General features: G+C 34.4%; 1 protein-coding gene across 18 annotated transcripts in view; it reads right to left on the bottom strand.

The window, feature by feature from the left end:
* Window positions 1-5,133: 5,133 nt before the first annotated feature.
* The window catches only part of LOC108021916 (zinc transporter 2), a 183,430-nt gene continuing 163,835 nt past the window's right edge, over window positions 5,134-24,728 (bottom strand). For 16 of the 18 annotated variants that reach the window (XM_050889606.1, XM_050889592.1, XM_050889593.1 and 13 more), the window contains 3 exons: window positions 5,665-5,834; window positions 5,526-5,596; window positions 5,134-5,465 (listed from right to left, as the gene is read on the bottom strand). In XM_050889606.1, the coding sequence (XP_050745563.1) occupies window positions 5,350-5,465; window positions 5,526-5,596; window positions 5,665-5,834 (357 nt within the window). In that variant the 3' untranslated portion in view covers window positions 5,134-5,349. Of the gene's footprint in view, window positions 5,466-5,525; window positions 5,597-5,664; window positions 5,835-24,728 lie in introns of those variants that run through there. The other 2 variants (XR_007764844.1, XM_050889608.1) reach the window with 2 other exon arrangements.

Here is a 24,728-nt window from a genome sequence, read left to right as displayed (position 1 = left end):
AATTAATGACAATTTACATAAGAAATAAGCCGATAATCATTAAAAACGTAAGATTTTAAGAATAAAAATAACTTCTTTTTTAAATAAAAAAATTATATCGAATCTCTTTTATTGGGAAATGGTATAGAAACAGTATTTGTTCAGTAACTGATACCGATAAAGTTCGTAAAATATAAAACGATGAATATTTTTCTCAGTTAACTAAAGCTAGGTTCGCATTGAAGCGAAAATTCGATGATCTCAAAAAAGATAAATATACGATTTGAGGAAACTGTTATACCTATTACCGAACCCTTACATGATCTTGTTAAGGAAAATAAAAAATAAAAAACATCTAATGTAAAAGACAGTATAAAAGTAAAACGTGAATTGAAAAAATAAACAAATTACGACGATGATGAGAAAGAGTTGGACGATTTACACTTTACAACTAACTTTACAATCCAATCAAAATATAATTTCAAAATTCTTTTCTAAAACGAATATAGAGATATATAAAGTTCAGGGCGGATTCCCCCTAGTTGAAAAAGTTGTAAGGCGAAAAGAAAATATAGTTTTAGTTACGTGGCTGTAGTTTTCAAAGACTAACTGGATAAAAAAAGACATTTTGTAGTATAACAAATGATTTATTTAATTTCATTTTTTATATGTTTAGCTTATCTTATTGTTTAGCTTATGTCTTATACTTAGTTTAATAATATTTTTATACAATGTTTACTTAAATAAAAATGAAATTACGTTTTCTTATGTTATCTGTGCCGCAAAGAATTATTTTATTAACTTTAACTGTAGGTTTTTTGTGTGCTTTTGATCTAAAGATTGTTCTATTGCCATAAAGTGGGGTGCCCTGAGCTTACCGTTAAGCTCATCTTTTAAAAAACATAAACTTTTTTTTTATTAATTTATTTATATTTATTATTAATTCTTTCGGCTGAATAGTCCGATGTATCAAATTTGGCTTCAAGATCATCATTAATCGAATATCATCTTTATCATCTTTATCATCTATCTTTATATCGATTCTGCTCTCAGGGGTGCTCCATTATTTTTCCGCAAACAGAGTTATTCATTAACTTAAAAAAGTATTTTTCAAATTTATTTTTTGCATTTTTGTCTATAAAAAGTATTTAGAACAATACAATTTTTCTCTGCGCTCAGGGTCTTTTATTGTTTTTCCGTATATATATTTCTTCAACCAAGGCTTTTGTAAGAATTGCCATTGTTTCAATTTCCGATATGTATAACATATTTTTTTTATTTACCAGGTCACCAATTAATTTTTTACCTTATGCTCTTTTCGGGCTAGACAATTTGACGGACAAAATGGAAGATCAATATAGGGACCATGTAAATGGTAGGGATATAAAAAGTCCACTTCCAAAAAAATAACCATATTTACCATCAATTGGAATATTATGAATATGTCTGTGGTAGACATCCACTTAAAGTCTTTATATAGTAAGGGTTGTGACAAATTTATCGGAAATTTTTAAAAATGTCTGTTAAAATAAATACATCAGTTTTGAAATATAATTTTAAATAGTCTTTTAGAGTTCAACATGAGAAATGTGACAAAACTTTAAGAGCATGATCATAATCTTCCTGAGAGCACTCCCTTTCCGTTAAATTACTATAGAATGCTTACCTTGGTGGAAGGCAAGTTTCTTCGAGTCTATTAAAATAATCTCAATACTCATGGGAAAATATACCCTTCTTACGCATTAGTTGAAATTCTATATCATCACTGAAAAATGACTTCACAGTATTCATTTGATCGTCAAATAATTTAAATGATAGGATATTCAAACACCTGTACGTATCGAGAAAACGAATTTCAAAACTTTTTCAACCAAAACTTTTGGTCAACTGAAGTCATTCTAATAGGAACTATTTTATGTAAGTATTCCACATTCAATTTTGTAAGTTTTTCTTTTAAGGAATTTACAAAACTAGTTCCTGAATTTATTACTGTTTCTAAAGAAAATTTATCTAGTCTAGAATCAAAAGTACACTTTATATTAAGCGTATGATATTGAAATATGTTCATTAATATTAAATAATTTGGGGCTCACTTCAAGATTCTTTAATTCCAGAATGCATTCAAAATGCGCGTAGTCGATGAATAGAACTTAAAGCTGATTTTAAACTAGTGTAAATTCCAGAGTATTATTTTGGGGTTGCAGCATCTTTGACACCTTCCTACTACAAAGCGTCTTGTTTTAATGCAGCTTCCTCAGTTCTGGAATAATTTAAACATACATTGCAGAAAAATTCTGGTTTCCTTTTTGTGTGGTCATTAGTGTTTGAAACGAAATATAAATAAATTTTTTAATTGTTTAAAAGAGATAAAAATGAATAAAGGAATTGAAATATTCTAAATGTACATATAATGTCAATTTCCACCGTCTTCTCAAAACAACATATTGATGTGAAGAGGATTTTCCACTTCCGATTGAAAAAGTAGTCCAATTATTTCATTCGAATCTTCATAATATCCGAAAAAGTTTAAGCTCATTTGAGTATTATTCAGAAATGTTTATACATTTTTTTTACTGGGAATGTTTACCCTATAAAATCTAATTTTATTTCATGTTCGCAATACCAAAATAATTGAATAAATGTATTATTATGGTACAATATAAACTTGTGACTTTTTATTTCAAGTTTAAATTAATTAATCTTATCAATGAGCGTGCGCGTCGGCCTTGTGCGTATTTCCCCTTTATTGCGGTCAGGTAATAGACAAGGGCCCATGTTCTGGTCTCTGGCTCTGGCTGATATATTTATTACCCTTTTGTGGAAAGGAGAGAATTTTTAACATATTACCAGTAAAACGTTCAGGGGCGGAAACGAATATATGGGTTTCAAAATATTTCCCACCTCCGAGAATCATTAACTTATGAGATTTATTTTATTGGGTTTCATTTGATTTCTTGTCTGTGCAGTCATAGAAAACATTATTCCGAAACATGATCGTGGGCCATTAATATGCAAATTGTCCCAGAACCCGCGTTGTGTATCTACTCATATTTACCTGCCTAGTTTTTGTTAAAATTAAATGTCGTCAATTGTACAACTGGTATTTATAACTATAAAAAAATAAAACGCAGTCCAAATCATAGTGATAATAAAAAATATACCCTCTTGGTAGCGCTCCCGGTTCACTTTTCCTTGACCTGACTTGTTGCGTCGGGTGGTACCGGTGCTGGCTGCACAAGTATTTATTGTTTTGATGGGACACCGGTGTGACATGGATTGACAAGTGGTCCCTCGCAGTCATTCGGTCAGGTCCTCTTTATCTTTTGTATCTCTTTTGTTTTAATGTATTGGGAACAGTTTTGATTGCAGGGTACGTGGATGTGTGCGCGGTCAAATTTGGAAGATTGTTTTTAGGTATTCAGCTGACATAGTTGCGCATGTCGATTAAGCACAGTTTATACAACACCGATCATATTACCCAGCACTTTTGAACTGCTTGGGTCTTGGATCTATTTATGCACATTGTGGCCAAGTGCTACAATGTGTGTAATAAAACTAATGCATAACACTTCAAAGACTAATTCCATTCATTTCCAAAAAAAACGCATAGTTGCACGTTTAACTTAGTATGCGTTGGATGCCGCTTATTAAAAGCTGCTTTATTCCTAAATTTCTAATAAGAAATCTTTAATATTAACGTAAATTTTTGTGGAGCATTTACTTCGAATGCATATGCATGTCGCATTGTTATTTCGCCAGAAATAAGCCTAGGTAACGAACGCAATATATGGGTTTTACACTACTTATAGAATTCGTGGCACCTTATAAAACATATTTATCCACATGCTTTGCCACAAAAACAGTCCGTGCTGAATTTATATTAGACCTGTCAATGAATACAATTCGCCTGAGCTTTAAGCGATTTGTAGCACCTCGAGGAAGACCGCTGCGAATATATTGTGATAAGCAACAAATTTCGTTGGCACCGAGTCACAACTAAATAGCTTCAACCGATAATTCAATTCTCAACACTGGAAATGGAATGTGTTTTCCCAGAAATGGGGTGTGAATTTGTCCGTACTCCACCTCGAGTTCCAATTTTTGACGCAATCAAGTCGTTGAATATGTTGCTTGTTAGAAACGATGCGGAATCGAGTCTGACCGTCGTCATCATGGCTGAGGGCATTTTAAAGTTTAGACCTCTTATTGCCCAAAGACCCAAAGGTGAAGCCATTACTCAAGCTCTTTTTTAAATTTGTTCATCTCTTAGGCACTTCCAGATCAAAATTTGTCAATAATAAAGATGTCTACGCTAACACAGTTTCATAGAATCAATTTCCAAGAGTACTTGCATGTACTTCAGCTTTGAGCTGGAAAAATATGTGCAAGTTGAGCAGTTGGTGCTAATTCATAAAGAAAACTTGTGTCGCCAGCATTGGAAGTTAGCTCGTATAATTTATCCGACAGTCCAATAAAGCAATTACAAAAATATTACAATATATATTTCAATTTAAATCGTCCTTTCAACGCGCGCACTAAATTTAATGTAAACACCGTTATGTTATTCTATAATACACAATCCTAATCAAAGTTCAATAGGTTTAACATGTTTATACTAAGTTTTTTTATTCTTATAGTAAGCACGAAGTCTGTAATTCCAAAGCTTAGCATTATGAATTTTGTAGACATAAAGTTAGTCGAAAAAAAAACCTTGAAGTAAATTGGTAAAACGCGAATTTTTTGCCTGATTTACTACCTCCTTAAATGGAGGCTTCAAGAGCGTTTATACTTGTTTAAGCCTTACTTCAAAAAATTATTCCTTAAATCTAACATTTATTGCCGTAGAAAATAAGAAAACAGTGCTATGTAATCCGTAACAGGAGATCCTTAAATTAAATGGGGCCATTTTTATTGATCTATGGGATTGGTATTTTTTTTTTGGTTGTTGGACTCTAATGAAATTGTCCTCAAGTTAAAAATAATAATTTAACAGTAAAACATTTTATTAAGAATTTGACTCATTTTGGTCGAACAAAATCTAACTTCTACCTTGAACTTGCCTTGAAGCTCATTTAGGATAAAAACAAAATGGGATACGATTTTTTCTGAGTATAGTATTTCTAAAAATAAAATTTCTGCACAGGTACTTTTGGATTCTATTTATATGTCTCTTTCAATATTTTATTCGGCGCATCCATATACCAATATTAGAATAATAATTTTTTTTTTTAATTCAGAGAACATCATGAAAATATAACAAATATAATCTTTCAAAAGTGGCTTAAAACACAAGATGACTTTAACTATTTTGGTAGTTCAAAAGTAGTGCAATTAGCTAATCCCGGTGAAATATAATTTACGGCTCATAAATTACGGCTCTGCAGTTAAATGTTCGATTTGAATAGTTGCATGATTTATGTTGTATTTTGCGCTGGATACGAGCTTTGATGCCGCCTGGAGCACCGCAGTTCCGTCTGTTCGAGAATCTGCAACGCATATGTAAGCATAACCTTGCCACTTAAGATAGATGGACTTTAGAAACTTACCTGTGACGAGATGCACCATCATTACAGTTAGATGAGTCGTTTGCTGCCAAACGTTAAGGTGATGAACAGATCTGCCAACATAGTGAAGTCGATGCTTTTAAAGTGAAGTCGATTTGGCAGATATTGTGGAATTAATTACCTGACACCCTCGAGATTAGCCAGCTCGGAATTTAGGGTACGCAAACTAAGCTTTTGTGGAACTGCATTTACAAGGATGCACACAGACTCTTTAAATAGCTGAACTGTCGTCAGTATTACGATTATAGAGAAGAGAAGAGTGCAGAGGGGGTCAGCGTACTTAACACTTGGCTAAAATTAAAAGGCGTAAAATACAAATATTAATATAAATAAACTCTTGTTAATAAGGTTAATATTACAAATAGATCAATAAATCATGTTAAGTGCCCACATTTCTCACAATAAAATTGTAACTGTACGATAATGCGCTTAAGAATTTTGGCCATATTCGGGCGTTACAGTACTGAAAAAAGTTGCGTTGTGCTGGAAGGGCAGAATTCTGCATGCCAAGCCCTTTGTAACTCTTATAGTTTCTGAGATCTCAGCGTTCGTACGGACAGACAGACAGACAAACGGACAGACGGACAGACAGACATACGGACATGCGGACATGGCTAGATCGACTCGGCTAATGATCCTGATCAATAATATATATACTTTATGGGGACAGGAAACGATTCCTTTTATCTGTTACATACTTTCCGACGAATCTAGTACACCCTTTTACCCTACGAGTAACGGGTAATGATGTATGTATGCATTGTTTGACTGACTACATTGTCTGACTGACGTCTGGTGGCGTTGCTTTTCTCAACTCCTTGGTCGGTATGTGGGCATTGGAGCGAAAAGGCTTTTTTCTTGATAGTCAAAGGCATAAATTAATCATACGAGGTGTGTTCAAAAAGTAAGGTGACTTTGTATTTTCAAGAAAAACTATTAATTTATTTATCAATATTAATGTTGTCCCCTTCAAAGTAATCCCCCTCAGATACAATACACTTATGCCAACGGTTTTTCCAATCCTCAAAGCACTTCCCATTAACACTTTTCGGTATAGCCTTGAGCTCTTCCAGCGATGCAGAGTTTATCTCTTCAGTCGTTGCAAATCTCCGTCCTTTCATAGGTCTCTTTAATTTTGGGAACAAGAAAAAGTCACATGAGGCCAAATCCGGTGAATATGGTGGCTGAGGCATTATTGTGGTGTTGTTTTTGGCCCAAAAAATCTCTCACAAGCAAAGATGAGTGAGCAGGGTCATTATCGTGAAGCAAAGGCCATGAATTGTTTTTCCACAATTCTGGACGTTTCTTTCGTATTGCTTCTAGCAAACGGCGCATAACTTCCAGATAATACTGTTTATTGACCGTACGATCATATGGTAAGAACTCCTGATGCGCCACGCCATGGTAATCGAAGAATACAGTGATCAAAACATTAACATTTGATCGAACTTGGCGTGCTTTTTTCGGTCTTGGCTCACCTGGGCTCTTCCATTGTGACGATTGGGCTTTGGTTTCGATATCATAACCATATACCCATGATTCGTCACCAGTTATTACCCTTTCGAGTAAATCTGGGTCGTCGTTGACGTCATCCAAAAGCTCTTGAGCGATGCTCATGCGACGGTCCTTTTGGTCAAAATTCAGCAATTTTGGAACAAACTTCGCTGACACACGACTCATGCCCAAAACGTTTGAAAAAATTTTATGGCACGAGCCAAGCGATATACCGACATCTTCAGCAACTTCTCTGATAGTGATTCGACGATTTTCCAAAACAATTTTCTTCACTGCTTGAACGTTTTCATCAGTTGTTGACGTGCTTGGGCGTCCAGAGCAAGGCTCGTCATTGGCATCTTCCTGGCCATCTTGGAAGAGTTTGTACCACTTAAAAACATTTTTTTTACTCAGAACAGTTTTACTGTATGCCACTGTCAACATTTCAAATGTTTCGGAGCACTTAATTTTACTTTTTACACAAAATTTGATGCAAATCCTTTGATCCATATTTTTTGTTAGCAAAAAATCGCTGAGCACGCAAAACAACTTGTTACCTTTACGCCTCTCACAACTAAACAAAAAAGGGTATTCAATTGAAACTTGGTACAGATGTTAGGGAAAAGTGTACCAACATAACAAAACATAAAAATCGATAATCGAAAATATGTTGCCCGCGAAATTTGAAAAGTCACCTCACTTTTTGAACATACCTCGTACATACAAACAACATAAGTAAACACACATACATCTCTTTAAAATGACGACAGAAATTATTACAGCGCTGTAAAGACTTAGCCCTCCAATTTAAGTGCATGGATTTTACTTCTCCTTCGCCGCACAAAAATGCACTAAGAAGAGAATGAATGCAAAGAGCAAAAGCCCTCAATCCCGCGCTCGTACTATTTTTTTCAGATATTTACCACTAAACTGGTGTTAGGGTAGATAACAGGAGACCCTAAGTCCTAACAAATTCAGCAAATTATCTTTAATAGTTGTCAAAAGTTATACATTTTTTATCAGTTCATGTGGAGTAAATGAGACAATATATCAAAATATTTATGCAAACTATGTAATACTTGAGAGTAACACCAGAAATACATATCAGTATGTCTATTTATTATACCCTTGCAGAGGCCATGTGCGTCTGTCCGTCCGTTTGTCCGTCCGTTTACACGCAAACTAGTCTCTCAATTTTAAAGCTATCGGGCTGAAACTTTCCCAAAAAGGTTTTTTTCTATTGCAGGTATATAAGTCGGAACCAGCCGGATCGGACAACTATTTCTTAAAGCTCCCATAGGAACTATCGGAAAAAAAATGTTTTAAAAATTATGTTTGTTTTATGTTTTTTTAACGTATATTTTGCTACGATTGGAAATAACATTTTTAAATAAGTTCTGAATTTCGAATTAAATTTTATCGAAATCGGACGACTATAAACATATCTGCCATATAAACGACCGTAAAATTGGCGGGAAAACAATATCAAAATGATATCTTTGGTGTTTTTTAACTTATAACCTTCCACGCTTGGAAATACACTTTTTTAATTAGTTTTGTATTTTGAATTAAATTTTAACAAGATCGGACGACTATAACATATAGCTGCCATACGAACGTCCGGAAAATATGAAAAAATTATATCTTTGGAGTTTTTATACCTTTGAAGAGGGTAAAATGATTTCATTCAAAAGTTTGCAACGCAGTGAAGGAGACGCTTCCGACTCCACAAATTATATACTAAATTTGATTCCTTGGGATACCAAGCACACTGTTAGTGGTTTCACTTAAAAGAAACTCTTACAAAAAAACCTCCTCAACCGCTTTTAATAGCTATTTTTTGTTGTATTGCTTACACAGAGACTGTCTTCCCCTAACCTGTGCCAAAGTTTGATATTTATCTATATCGTAACCTCTCCTACACCACCTTCACTCCTGGTAATTTGTTATCAATCCTTGTGTTCGTTCTTCTTCTAATACCCCTTGGACTGGAGTATTGGGCTGCTCCTTTTATTCGAGAACCAATGAGATTGGTTCTACGAGTTAAACATGCCTGTGTGCACTCCCTGTAGATGTCAACCTGTTAAGTGAACATTTTAGTCTATGTAAATGAATCCACTCACATTGCTCAGGATCAGTTATTCAAATGCCTCAGCACAGTATACTAATAACTAATTAGAACCGCATCGGTCCTTGTAATCGCGCCTTAAAATTCGATCCGCTCTTTCCAAGTTTTTAACATGTGTGTGAAAATTCCTAAGAACATTACAATATATTTAAATATATTTTTTAAATATAAAAATTAAAACTAAGTCCCCAAAAATTGAGTCATTTACTGCTTGTGATTTGTGCACAAAAAATGTGGAGATGAGTGAGCTTGAAGCATTATGTTTATTGCTCAAAGCCTCGTTATGCCTTCCATGTGTTAATGTGTAAATCAAAAATAAGGTGTAAGTTATGCTACCTTAGTTTATAATTATGAATTTCACAAGCACTATCTAAATTGTGACCGCAAAACCAAAGGCAAAAGCATCTGGACGATCATACCACAATATCATCAAATGCTCTTGTTCAAACATGAACACGCATATATACAAATGTATATTTAGGTAGCGGAATTGTAGCCGCACCAAATGTCTCACATGTGTGCATACCTAAAACAACGAGATAAAAAGGTTGTAAAATGACCCCCTGCGAGTGGTCACCACATGTTTAGGGATAAGTGCGATCGGAGTAATTGCTATCTCCTCTATCGCCCTTAAAGATAAGAATAGTTGTAAATCTCATGTTAGCTATTTAAGTAGAACATATTCTTAAATAAAATCAGTTTGAAATATCAACTCAACAAAGAAAGACGTATTTATTCGGACGTTCTTTCATTTTGGTCAATCGAGCCGATCATTTTGATCCTTCGAAACTCTGCAACTTTCCCCCCTGTGGTAAGAGGTTCAGAGTGATCAACCAGCACCTGAAAGTCTGTATGTAGTGCTAGACACACGCAGCTTAAGGTAGCGAAAATAAAAAAAATCTCTTGTTACCCCCCACCCGAGGTAAGGAACAGAGATACATATAACAAAAAAAAAAAGCACCTTCTGGTAGAAATAAACTAAAGGTAGCTTAAAAAATTAACAGTGTCGTGTAAGGCGTGCTTGAGGCCCTTAAACATCAGCGACATTGTGCGGGAAATAAATGCAATTAAGCATTTAAACGAAAAGTAAAAAAAAAAAACCAGCGACGCAGCACCTTCAGCTGCACCAGAGGGACAGAGCGGTAACAGGACAAGCAGCGGCGACTTCAGCAGCAACAACAGCAACTAAAGATACCACTGCAAGGACAGAGCGGCGACAGGACAAGCGGCGGCGACTTCAGCAGCAACAACAGCAACAAAAAATACCGCTGCAACGAAGAGCGGCGACTGGACAAGCGGCGGCGACCTTAGCAGCAACAGCAAAAAACGACTACTCTGGCGACGGCAACGGAAGCAGCTAAGTCACAATAAATTTTTTTTTTTTTTTTACATACATATATCCCTAAGAAAATAATAATAATGATTTCGGAAAAAACGATAGATTTGCTAAAGAAGCAGTCCGGGATTATTTTGGAAATAAGACGTTTAGAGGCAAAAATAGGGCTAACGGAGCTAGACGTAGGACGATTAGAAGAGCTTCAAAAACTCTTTATTACTAACCATACTGCCCTTTTAAAGATCGGCGTTGTCGATCATGAGTATTTTAATACCAAGCAGTATGATATCATTATGATGGTGTTGGCTCAGATAAAATTAAGGGTTGAAAAAGAGTCTCAGACAAATAAGCCAGAGGGACAGGTTATTCCCACGGCAAACGTTTCAAAGACCAAAAATATGGAAATAGAGATCGAGTTGCCAGGCACTTCAAACGCGTCCAGGATAGAGCAGACATTTCGAAGTCAGGTAGGCATTTTGAAAGCATACTTAGATGAGACGTCTACTCTCATAGACAATAGTCCAGATTTCCTTACGATAAGGAAAAACAAAATTGAGTTTCTATGGAGTAAGATACAGAACCTAATTGAACAGGGTAATACCTATTTCGAGAGTTCTGTGTTTGACGACATAATAAGAGATATCGAGTTTGATACGCAAAATATACTAACGGCCATTAAAAATCGATCCAGCGTAGTCAATAGACATGCTGACGTGTCGATGGTGGTGAAGGCAGAGGAATTACCAACCCTGCCTAAAATACAGATTCCCACATTTTTTGGTGATTCCAAAGAGTGGGATCTGTTTTACGAACTTTTCACAGAGCTAATCCACTCAAGAGAGGATTTAAGTCCATCTCTTAAATTTAATTATTTAAAGTCAGCCTTAAAAGGTGAAGCCAGGAGTGTTGTCACTCATTTATTGTTAGGCGGGGGCGAAAATTATGAAGCCACTTGGGAATTTTTAACCAAGCGTTTCGAGAATAAAAGAAAGATATTCTCGGAACATATGAATAGGCTTTTGGATATGCCCAATTTAAATTTAGAATCGGATAGGCAGATTAAAAAGTTCATTGACTCAATTAATGAGTCAATATATATTATGAAATTGAAGGCACAATTGTCCGAAGAGGTGGATGCCATTTTCGCCCACATAATCCTTCGGAAATTTAATAAAGAATCATTAAATTTATATGAAAGTCATGTCAAAAAGACAAAAGAAATCCAAGCGCTTTCGGATGTGGTGGAATTTTTAGAGCAAAGGCTCAATTCCATATCATCATTGTCACAGGGAGAGAAACCTGTAAAGAAAGTGGTAAATACAACGCAGAATAATAACAGCGAAAATTGTGCGTGTTGTAAATTACCGGGACATTATTTAGTCCAGTGCTTCAAATTTAAAAGAATGAACCCAGCAGAGAGAACTGACTGGGCAAGAAAAAATCAAATTTGTACAAAATGTTTAAAACATAAGAGTTTTAAGAGATGCACAAGCGAGCAGCTTTGCTTGACTTGCAACAAACCTCACCATACGTTGCTTCATGTTAAAGTTCCAGAAAAAGTGAACACATGCAGGACAACGGAGAACGTATTATTAGCCACAGCCATAATTGAGGTCAAATCAAAAAATGGAGGCTATGAAAAATTAAGGGCTTTGATTGACAGTGGGTCTCAAAGTACTATAATTTCAGAGGAAGCTTCACAAATTCTCCAATTACCAAAAATTAAAAATTATACGGAGATTAGTGGAGTTTCCTCAGTAAAAACATGCAGTTCAAGGCACAAAGTTAGCTTGCAAATAAAAACAAATCAAGAGAATAAAAATAATTTGAAAGTAGATCCAATTATTCTTCCAAAATTAATGAAGGCACTACCAGTACAAGCGGTTAAGATTGACACGACAAAGTGGGACAAATACCGACTTGCTGATCCCGAATTTCATAAGCCAAGTAGAGTAGACCTAATAATAGGTGCAGATCTAAACGCGCACATTTTTAAAAGAGGAGTTAAGAAAATAGACGGACTCCTAGGTCAAAATACTGAGTTCGGGTGGATAGTGTCAGGCTGCACAAAATCAAAAGGCAGTAACACAATAGTGGCAACTGTGATCGAGTGTACAGATTTGGAAAGGTTTTGGGAATTAGAAGAAGAAAGTAAAGAGGATTTAGAATTTCAGATATGCGAAGAAAATTTTATAAAAACAACAAAAAATGATTCATCAGGTCGATATATAGTATCAATGCCCTTTAAAGACGATAAGGTTTTAGGGGACTCAAAAAACCAAGCAATGGCACGATTTTTAAATTTAGAGAAGAAATTAAGCAAAAATGAAAATCTAAAACAACAATATTCTAACTTTATTACTGAATATATAGACTTAGGTCATATGATCGAATCTAAGTCTGAAGGAAAGTATTACTTGCCGCATCAAGCCGTAATTAGGGATGAGAGCTTAACAACAAAGTTAAGAGTGGTTTTTGATGCGTCTGCAAAAACAACAAATAATAAAAGCCTTAACGACATTATGTGGATTGGACCTCGAGTTCAAAAAGATATTTTCGATATCATTTTAAAATGGCGTAAATGGCAGTATGTTGTTTCAGCAGACATTGAAAAAATGTACAGACAAATTAATATTTCAGAAAAAGATCAAGAATATTTGCATATACTTTGGAGAAATTCCCCCAAAAACAAAATAAAAGATTTTAAGCTAACCACAGTTACATATGGTACGGCATCAGCTCCGTATTTAGCAACCAGGGTGTTAGCTGAGATAGGATATCGATGTCAGGATCAGTCAATTAAAGATGTGATTATAAACGATTTCTATATGGATGATTTAATGACTGGATCAGACAGCATTGAAGAGTCCAAGAAAATAGTATGCCTGATTTCAATGGAGCTGGAGAAAGTAGGAATGAATTTAAGAAAATGGATCTCCAATGAGAAAGAAATTATTGATACAGTTGAAAATGCGAGTGAAAATAAAGTACTGAGCATAGAGGAAACGGAATCAGTTAAAACTTTGGGTCTTCAATGGGAACCTTTTAAAGATGAGTTTAAATTTGCAGTTAAGTTGAAAAACAATAAAAAAATAAATAAGAGGTTAGTGTTATCAAACCTCGCAAGAATATATGATCCATTAGGATGGTTGTCGCCAGTGACTATAGTGGGAAAATTATTTATGCAAAGGCTTTGGCTAGAAGAAAACGATTGGGATAAAGAATTATCTACTAACGATTTAGCTGAGTGGAATCTGTACGAGAAAAATTTAAAATCATTAGAAGACATTAGGGTTCCCAGGTGGTTAAAAACGCAGACTAGCATAACGGTTCAGCTACACGGATTCGCTGATGCTTCCGAAAAGGCGTATGCAGCAGTCGTATATGCAAAAGTAGGAGAATCCGTTACATTAATAGCAAGCAAAAGTAAAGTAAATCCTAAGAAAAATAGGAAGACAATCCCTAAGTTAGAACTTTGCGCAGCCCATCTTTTGAGCCTATTGATGAGTAGAACGAAAGAAGCTATTCCTGGCATAACAACGAGTTTTGCATGGAGTGATTCTACCATTACATTAGGATGGATACGAAATAAGAACTGCAAGGATAAATTTATTAGACGTAGAACTGACGAAATTTTAAAAGTAAAAGATACAGCATGGAATCATGTAAGATCTGAGGATAACCCAGCAGATATTGCCTCAAGAGGCATCTGTGCTACAAAATTAAAAGATTGTTCGCTGTGGTGGAATGGGCCCAAATGGCTCTCAACACCGGAGGACAACTGGCCCAAGTTACAAATAGATGATAAAGTAAGAGTAAATACGGTGATAGTAAAATCCGAAGACACCATTTCTAAGTTGCTGGATAAATATTCAAGTTTTCAAAAGTTGGAACGGGTCGTAGCTTGGATATTACGATTTATCGCCATGAAAGTCAAGAAGATGTCATACCCACATTGGCTGACTATAAATGAATTAAAAAAGGCCCGATTATTAATTATTAAAAAACAGCAGGAACGACATTTTATTGCAGAGATATTATGCTTACGAGCCGATAAGGAAATAGAGCAGAAAAGTAAGGTTATAGGGCTGAATCCCTTCTTAGACAAAGATGGTATTCTAAGGGTAGGTGGTAGGTTGCAAAATAGCAAGTTACGATTTGATGTGAAGCACCCGATAATATTAGATAAATGCCACGTGTCACGACTTTTAATTGAAAAGGCTCATAAGGAGACAATGCATGGTGGAATCAATTTAATGAGAAACCAAATCCAAAGGAAGTATTGGATATTTAGGTTAAGGGATTCTCTGAAGAAAGTATTGAGAGAATGTGTCACTTGTGCGAGATATAGGCAATGTACAGGTAAACAAATAATGGGTAACCTGCCGAAGTGCAGAGTGAATGTAGCATACCCATTTTTAAATACAGGTATAGACTATGCAGGGCCGTATCACCTAAAATGTTCGAAAAATCGAGGTCAAAAAACTTTTAAAGGTTATATTTCAGTGTTTGTATGCATGGCAACTAAGGCAATTCATTTAGAAGTTGTGAGTGATTTAACTTCTGATGCATTTCTAGCAGCATTACAAAGATTTATAGCTAGAAGAGGAAAATGTGCCAATATATATTCGGATAATGGTACTAATTTTGTAGGAGCTGCACGAAAATTAGATGAAGAATTACTAAAAGCCATACAATATAATTCCAGAGTAGCTGCAGAAAAGGAAACCGAAAAAATTCAATGGCATTTTATCCCGCCGGCAGGACCTCACTTTGGAGGTATTTGGGAAGCAGGTGTTAAGTCGGTTAAATATCATTTAAAAAGAGTCATTGGAGATAGTATATTGACATACGAAGAAATGTCAACCTTATTATGCCAAATCGAAGCAGTACTAAACTCTAGACCGCTATATACGACGGGAGAAGATGTCGATGATAATGAGGTGCTAACGCCCGGACATTTCTTAATAGGTCGACCTACGTTGGACATAGTGGAGTCAATAGATGATGATGAAAAGGTTCCTAGTCTGGATAGGTGGAGGTTAATTCGCAAAATGAGAAGAGATTTTTGGGTCAAATGGAAGGAGGATTATTTATATACGTTGCAGCAGAGGTATAAATGGAAAAAAGGTAGTCAAAATATAGAAAAGGGGCAGGTAGTGCTCTTAAAAGATGAAAATTGTCACCCAGCTAGATGGCCAATGGCAAAAGTAGAGGAAGTTCATAAAGGTAGAGACGATAAAGTTAGGGTTGTCAAAGTAAAAACCTCAGAAGCATCATTTACAAGACCGATTACCAAGATTTGTCCTTTAATTGGTGTACAGCAAGCAGAGGATGCAACTGCAACTCCGACCATAAAAAGAGTTTCCCCTAGGTTATCTAAGCTTAGTAGCATGGTAATATTGGTTTTGCTGGCTTTGTTGTGCCAGATGTCAAGTGCCGCAGCGATAAAAACAAAAAAGGATGGGTTTGAGGTACAAGGAATTAATAGCACTGCGGCAATATATTTAGATCCCCTAGGAGATGTAGAAATTGTAAGTACGTCTTGGAATTTGGTGATTTATTATAACATGGAGGCATATTTTAAAATGATTTATAAAGGTAAAGCGTTGATAAAGGAAATGAGAAGAGTTTGTGAAAAACTTCATGGCTTCGAAGATCAATGCAATCTAGTTTTGGATAATATGCAAAGCCAATTAATGGAACTAGAAGAGAATAATAAATTATTTATGATGGAACCAAGATCCAGAACCAAACGTGCTCCCTTAGAGTTTATAGGTTCGTTGTATCATATTTTATTTGGTATAATGGATGAAGATGACAGGGAACAGTTAGAGGAAGATATGAAAAACTTATTAGATAATCAGAGGAACATGGATAAATTGGTTCAAAAGCAAACGTCAGTTGTTGATTCAACTACTAATTTATTAAAAAGAACAACCGAGGATGTTAACGCTAATTTTAAAAGTATGCAAGTAAGAATTGAAAACATGACAGAAGTTCTTAAAGAGAGTTACTATGTTTACAAAGAATCGATAAAATTCTTTATGATAACTAAACAGCTTCACTCCTTGATTGAAGAAGGTGAAAAAGTTCAATCAGGGATTATAAGCCTTTTAATTGATATTAATCACGGCAGACTAAACACAAACATACTTAGGCCAAATCAGCTAAAAATTGAGATTGCCAAGATTCAGGAAAATCTGTCGGAAAATCTAATAATTCCAGGGAAAAGATCAGGAACGGAACTAAAGGAGGTATATACCTTATTAACAGCGAGAGGATTGTTTATAGAGAATAAATTAATCATCACTGCAAAAGTGCCTTTGTTCAGTAGGCATCCGTCTAAATTGTTTAGACTAATTCCGTTGCCTATTAAGAATGTAGATAAAATAATAATGGTACACATAACTTCCGAATTTTTAATTTATAATTTTGAAATCGATTCGTATCACATAATGAGCGAAGCAACTTTAAATCAATGTCAAAAATGGCAACAAAATAAAAGGATATGCCAAGGAAGTTGGCCCTGGAACTCCGCGAATGACAACGCATGTGAAGTTCAGCCGTTAAAACCAAATAGAGCTTCGAATTGTGTATACAAAACAGTAGTGGATGCCACAAGTTACTGGGTAGAGTTGGAAAAGAAAAGTAGTTGGTTGTTTAAGGTTCCGATAGGTACTAAAATAAGAGTAAAATGTTCTGGGTCTCAAATGGAGTTGTCTGAACTGCCTGAGCAAGGGATTTTAAGTATTGCACCGTATTGTACAGCAAGAACGGATGACAAAATGTTTATAGCCCATCATAATATTCAATCGGAAAGTGAAGAGACACTGTCAACACCATACATAGGAGAGGTTAGTGAAGTTCCGAAAATAATGTGGGATCCGTTAAAGTTAACGCCATTAAATCATACAATTGAAATTGATAAATTAAAGAAAGAAATTAAAGAGCTTAAAGAAAACCATCCACAATTAAAGGATTTACATTTCCATCATATTTCCGGACATGCTGGTCTTATATTGTCATTAATAGTTTTGGGAATTTTTATAATATACCTTGTGAAAAAATGTTTTGTTAGGCAAAGATTACAAGCCATAACTTTCGCAGGCCCGTTGCAAGGAATTTAAAGTAAAATAGTTAAGTTAAAAAAAAAAAAATGTGTATTGAAAAATAATAAATTTACAGTCCACTAAACCGTTGTTTGCACAATTGTCAAAAATAATTGTAAAGCTTGCCGGGCCTTTGGCAGAATGTTCATCAGAACACGAAGTATTTATTATTTAAGAAAGAATAAATCAAACCAATGTTAGAGTTAAGCTATAAGAGAATTACATGTCTAAGCTGAAAAATATATATGCACAAAAAGAGCAAGATTTGAGTTTAAAAAATAAAATTGAATAAATAATTACAGTCCACTAAATCGTTAAATCATAACTATTCATATATTAAAAATATATCATTCTTGCCGGCCTTTGGCAGTATGTTCAAACATGAACACGCATATATACAAATGTATATTTAGGTAGCGGAATTGTAGCCGCACCAAATGTCTCACATGTGTGCATACCTAAAACAACGAGATAAAAAGGTTGTAAAATGACCCCCTGCGAGTGGTCACCACATGTTTAGGGATAAGTGCGATCGGAGTAATTGCTATCTCCTCTATCGCCCTTAAAGATAAGAATAGTTGTAAATCTCATGTTAGCTATTTAAGTAGAACATATTCTTAAATAAAATCAGTTTGAAATATCAACTCAACAAAGAAAGACGTATTTATTCGGACGTTCTTTCAGCTCTTAAACGGATGGGAATGGATAAGGATAAGGAATTACTCAACAAAAAAAAGGTTAAGATTAACGAAAATAAAAAATATTCAAATTTTAATATGCTTCATCCAGGGAAATTCTTCTTCACAAAATGTTTTTCCTGTAAAATCGTATCAATCAAGCACTATTGACTTTAAAGATTTTGAAAAGCATTGCCAAAAAAATATAATTTAAATAAAAAAAGGAGCTATTAAATTCAACCTAAGAGTTTATGGTACATATATTAAACAAGCAGACAAAGGAGTTACTGTTGAAACAACAAAACGTTTTGGGAATGCATATAAATCTGTACATCAAAATAAAAACATTATCTATGAAGCTAATTTGGCAAAATTTGGTAATAGATGGTCATGAAAAAGACTCTGGTAAGAAAAAAAAAATTTTTAATTATTTTGAAATTACTATAATCAAGCTAGAAAACATTCCAGCTAACGGATACCTAGAGGCATCCCAAAATATAAGTTCCCGAAATGCACTTATAAAAGTACAGAATAGTGACGTTTTTTGATTCATGTGGTGCATACTAGCATTCATAGCTAATAAAATCAAGAGAGTTCTACTTTTACAACAACAAAAGAAAAAAATATTCACGAGAGAAAATGACAAAGCCCACAACTGACCACATTAATATAAACATCGAAATAATTGTATATGACGGAATACAATTGGATTTTCAGGAATCGAGTTTCCAATCACAAATAAAAGAAATAAAAATATAGAGTAACTAATAAAGATTTTAGTATAAATATTTAGAACTAGCCAAACTTTCTGATCAGTGAAAGAAAATTAAAAATATTTCTGAGCCGAAAAGGACGCAACTTGGTGAAATTATAGACAGAACTCTAAGATCGAGCAGCAAATCTAGTATTGTTGATGAATACAGGCGCAAAATTGCTTATATTAACGATAACCTAAATGACCGTGATTGTGTAAGCATATGCGGTGTTCTGAAAATAACCCATGAAGTGGGTGATATTTTCTCTCACATTTTTGGCAATCTGCAAAGTGGAAGCCTGCTAGAAGCTATTGGTGACGAAGAAAGTGACAAAGGAGTCAGCATATGAGGAAAATTCTCAAGGAAGTACCCTCTATAACTCGCAAGCTTTCAACAGTGCTCAAAGAATACGGAAAACGACCACGAAAGGAATGTAAATGTGCAACAAAATGCGGAAAAGTCCGTCAATTCTAGGAACGGGCGCAAAAGTCGGGAAAATGGCGGAGTTCGTTTTTCTGAAAACAAGGAGAGCAAGAACTTTCCAATTTTCGCGTTAGGTTTTCGCGACGTCGAAGAATCGGTTCGTGTATTTGATGGTACCGATGTTTTACCTGTAAAGACTTGGTTGCGCGAATTCGATGATACGGCAACTTTAATGTGCTGGAGCGGGTTGCAAAATTTTGTGTTTGCGAATAAATCGCTAAAAGGTATAGCAAAACTTTTTGTTAGCAACAAACGCGATTTAAACTCATGGGACTCGCTTAAATATGCTTTGCTGGATGAATTTCGGTCTAACGTAAGCTCCAAACATGTACACAAGCAAAACCAAACGCCGCAAAGACGAAATGAATACTTTTACCGTATGAAGGACATCGCCTCGCGGGGGAGTGTCGAAATAGAAGCGCTCATGCATTACGTCATAGACGGGATAGACGAACTTTTGTTGAATAAATCAATATTATATGGCGCAAAAAATGTATGTGAGTTCAAGAATAAACTGAAAGGCTACCAAACGGAAAGTGATCGAAATCTGATAGCTTAATAAAAAACCAAAACGGTCCAGTAAAAAGCTACAAAAAAGAATTAGTTTGTTACGCGAAAAAAGAAAAGCCGGCTGAAAATAAATCCAATATTAATCGTGTCTAACCGAAGAACGACATCACTAGCAAGGATGTATCACTTGACGGCAAAATGTGTGTAGCTCTCTTCGATACGGGCAGCAAGTTTAAAATAAAGCGCGAAGATGAAGAAGCCAAAACTCGAAAGCTGTGCCATTTTTATCGGTCATTTCATGCGTTCATTTGACGAAAATTAATATTTTCTGAACATTTACGTGGTGCCAAACAACGGATTAGGCGCAGTTCTGATGCAGAAATCTCCGGAAGATCGGCATTCCGTTTACTACATAAGCAGAAAGACGACGCCGGCTCAAAGAGAGTATCCAAGCTATGAACTAGCCGTTGTAGAAGCTGTCTCTAAGTTTCAAATCTAACTTTTGGGCAGATTCTTTAAAATTTATACAGACTGCGACGATTTAATAACACCTTGCAAAAGAAGGACTTGAATAAAAGAATCAGGTGATGGTACTTGCAGAGTACAACTGCAAACTTTAGGAATGCAAATGAAGCACGTAGATCTCTAAGTCAACACCCAGTCATGACAATAACGGAGGACAACGTCACTCTTGCCATTAAATCAGCACAAAGCCAAGACGAACACCTAAAAGCAATTAAACAGATACTCAACAACGGCGCAAAATTCCAAGATGACAACTTTTGCAAATCTGGAATTATCTACAAGCTACAGAGGTCATTTTGCAATCATGAAGACCAATAACCTGAATAATTCTCACAAATAGAAAACGAGGAAAGGAAGAAGGATTACTGCATCCGTTAAAAAAAGGCCGCTCCGCTGCACTCATTCCATGTAGATTTTCTTGGACCCCTTGATTCAACAAGTTAGGACTATATACACATTTTTGCCGTTATTGACTTATTCACAATATTGTCATTAAACGAACGCAATTTGGTACTAGCCTGAAACTAAAACCAAAATTTTTAGGTCCATATCAAGTACCGAAAGTTAAACCCAACAACTCCTATGACGTTCAGAAATTTTGAAACTCTTACGGTCCTGGAAAGTCTTCTAGTTGTGCCGAGTTTATGAAAGCTTGGATGACAAACAACAACATTTCATACATATCTGACGACTCTGATAATTGTGTGGAGTGTGGAACTAAGTGTCTGCTATATGCGAGAGTATATTTTAAAAAGTAACGACGAGCTGTTTTTAAAAAATAACGATAGGTTAATAGCAAAACGAAAACTTAAAGTGGATTGCAAAAACGACGATAGCGAATAAAAGACGAAACAAAATGAACGAAACAACTACATCGAGCGGCAGTGGACGAGCGAGCGAGTTTGAAAGAGGAAGCCGAAGACGACGTAACAGACGGAGGCAACGATGTTCGCGAATTGAATAAATTCATAAAAACCTCTAGACAATATATTTTTGTGAAGCTGTTAATATTTATCTTAAACTTAAATTAAATATCCTAACAAACTTAACCAATCCCCACATAAATATAATCCTGATCTAAACGAATTGTGGACATTTTAATGTATGTAAAAAAAAAACAAAAAATGAATTCATTACTTTTTTAAAAACTAATTCAAATTTCGTATATTTTTATAGGCGCTGACTGTATACCAAAATTCTGTAAATCACTCAAGGAAAAAACTACGACCCCCAAAATCCCGAGTGCTAGCACAATCCACGGCCATGAATAGGAAGGCAACTGCTGTGCCTGTGAAAAGGAAATCAATTTTCTGGAAAATACATGGGTCCCATTCATAAAAATTGTAAGCCGAAGTATAAATTAAGCGATCCGTTTTTCCCTGTAGTAACAAAATAATTGGATAATGGAGCTCTTAAGCAGCAGCACCGTAACCAGCAGAACGTTCACGGATTGGATTTTTCAGGTGGAGATATTCCATACACAATACTTTCACCGCTCAATAAGTATTATACAGTTCTTGTTGTTCTATTTATCAACAAGCGTTATCGATATAAATATTGGAAGAAGTTTAACTCAACTACCCAATTTCTTTACCTATTATAGAATACACAATAAAAAACTTCCACTTCGATGTTCATTAAATAATTTACTTAAACTGTTTGTATTCTTAGAAAACACCAATTATGAAATATAATGGTTACGCATGTGTTTAAATTTAAAATTTAGTAAAAAAAATTTACGGACCTATCAGGTTGTTTCTTATTATGTATTTTTTTAAGAGATATTTTGGAAATGCTCCCCGCAAAAAAAACACGCAACTTATGTATTGTAACTATTGCAGACCTGATACTCATTTCGAGAAGAACTGCTCCAACAAACGCGATTAAAAGAATATTAATAAAATCTAGAGTAAAAAAACCTAGTAGTTAGTAATAATATAATATAAAAACAATCATTCTAAACAAAATAAATTTTTTAAAAAAAATTTTAACGCAAATTATACATCATTTCACAATGCTTTTTTGTAAACCCTCCGCATCGGGAAAAACAATTTTTTTGAAAAATCGAATTACCAAAAAAAATCATCTTTTTAATATTTTAATAAATAGAATTATTTGGTGTTATGGAGAGGAGACCCAATTTCGAAAATGTGGAATATTTTAAAGGAGTCCCTGAAACAATTGAAATTGAAACGAGTGAACCAATTTTTTTAATATTGGTTAACTTAAGGATGGGAGCCATTATTAAAAAGTGTGTGAGTTTATCAGTATTAGTGGTAACTCAATACATATTTCATAAATCTTACCACTATTTTACTAAATACCAAATACGTTGCGAAAAAAGATTCATCTGATTTGCCCAAAAAGGCCGACAATAGACTTTGTAAGGCAATTGTAAGCAACAGTAATTGTAACCTGGTAAAAACAATCGTAGAGATTGTATTAAACACATTATAATGAAATCAAAAAAATTAGTAAATCCCATCTTAATGCTCTAAAATAGTATAAACCTTTCGTGCCCAAAGCGTACATAAAACTCTACGAGAAAAGTCCCTTATTAAAAAGTGGAATTTCTAACGAATCTAATCACTCCATTGCTTTCTTGAATTTTTGAAAAACTTTTAAAAAGTAATTAGAAGTAAACATAATCTAAGCAAAGTAATTTTTATGCAACCTAAGACCCATCAGCAATTGATAAAAAATGATAGAGGATGTGAATTATTAAATTTAAATTTTTTACCAAATTTTAAATAATAATAAAATAAGTGATTTTGATGAATGACTTAAAATTTGTCAAGAATTAAGCTACGATTAAAATAAAAAACGTAATAAATCATGAAATCTTCAAAAAGAACAAACAAAATTTGAGTTCCCCAACTTTCCAACTGAAAGTGATGATGATGATTTTAATTTAAATAAAAGAAAAGAAAATGTAGTATCCGATACCTCTTTTTTAAATAATCTTTAATCTTTTATTAATAATCTTTTTATTTAGATTTTAAATATGTAACAGGACGTGAAACAACCGATCGGTTAGAAGAAAAAAATCTAGTCCACGTTAAGTGTGCATTTACAAACATTGTGAACATTCCAGGAGAAATGGGCGATGCTTGGGAAGTCGGTATTACAGATATAAATTTAAGGATTACATTAAATATTAACCAAACAGAGATAAAAATGTTTTTGGAAGAAACTGAATTTGTTAGTCTTGTAAATGCTAAAACATTTAGGTATACAAATGAATCAGTTCCAACGAATATACCTGAAATAGAAGTGATTTTTGTTTACACTGACAAAATAAAACCAAGGTCAGTAGGTAGTAAAAAACCATGATTTCATCATAATCAAAAAAAGATTAAGACATCTAATTTAAAAATATTCAATATTATCCTTTAGACATATGGTCACCAAATGAAATCTCTATATAATTACTGATTTCAATGGATATAAGATACCTTTTGAAACTTCAGCTGTTCCGATTTTCGTTACTCTTTATTTTAGAAGAAGGAGAGAGTCAGGACTATAAATAATTCAAACACAAATACTATTTATTTAGAACTAAAATAGTCATCATGGTGAAATCTTATCAGGATTATTTTGTAAATCAGTTTGGAAGTCTTTAGATATCTCCGCATATATTGCAACAAGGACGTGAAATCGGACATTTTTTAGCGGTATTTTTAATTACATAAAACACTTTTTTTTCGGGCATAACTGCTATAAAAAATCAGGCTGCTGAGACTGGTAAGGCTGTAATCAATGAAAGGGGAGAAAGCCTTTAAGAAATATAATTCAATAACAAAGTTAAATTGCTTTGCACAATCTTTCTAATAAAGCAATTGAAAAATAGAAAAAAAAACTTCATTATAAATCTAAACGACAACGTAAACATACCGACCCGCATCATAAAAATAAAAATCAACAAGAAAATTAAATATTAAAGATATTTTTTGAAAGCAAATATGTACGCATATCGAATGTATGAAAAGTGATTTTGTTTGAGATTTGTTTTTGTAGATAAGTTTGCGGCCCAGCCCCAGCAAAGTTCTATTCTAAGAACTGAAGAAGTCTTATACAATCCAATTGCATTTTTGGCGGCGCCTGTTCAATCGATTTTGTTTGCTTGGAAAATGGCGATACTTATTGAGATTTATCAAGTGTTTGT

The sequence above is a fragment of the Drosophila biarmipes genome, unplaced genomic scaffold, assembly GCF_025231255.1.
Source record: "Drosophila biarmipes strain raj3 unplaced genomic scaffold, RU_DBia_V1.1 ptg000004l, whole genome shotgun sequence".
In the NCBI taxonomy this organism is placed as follows: Eukaryota; Metazoa; Arthropoda; class Insecta; order Diptera; family Drosophilidae; genus Drosophila; species Drosophila biarmipes.
Note: the sequence above shows the minus strand (reverse complement) of the source record. Positions and strands in the feature narration are given on the sequence as shown.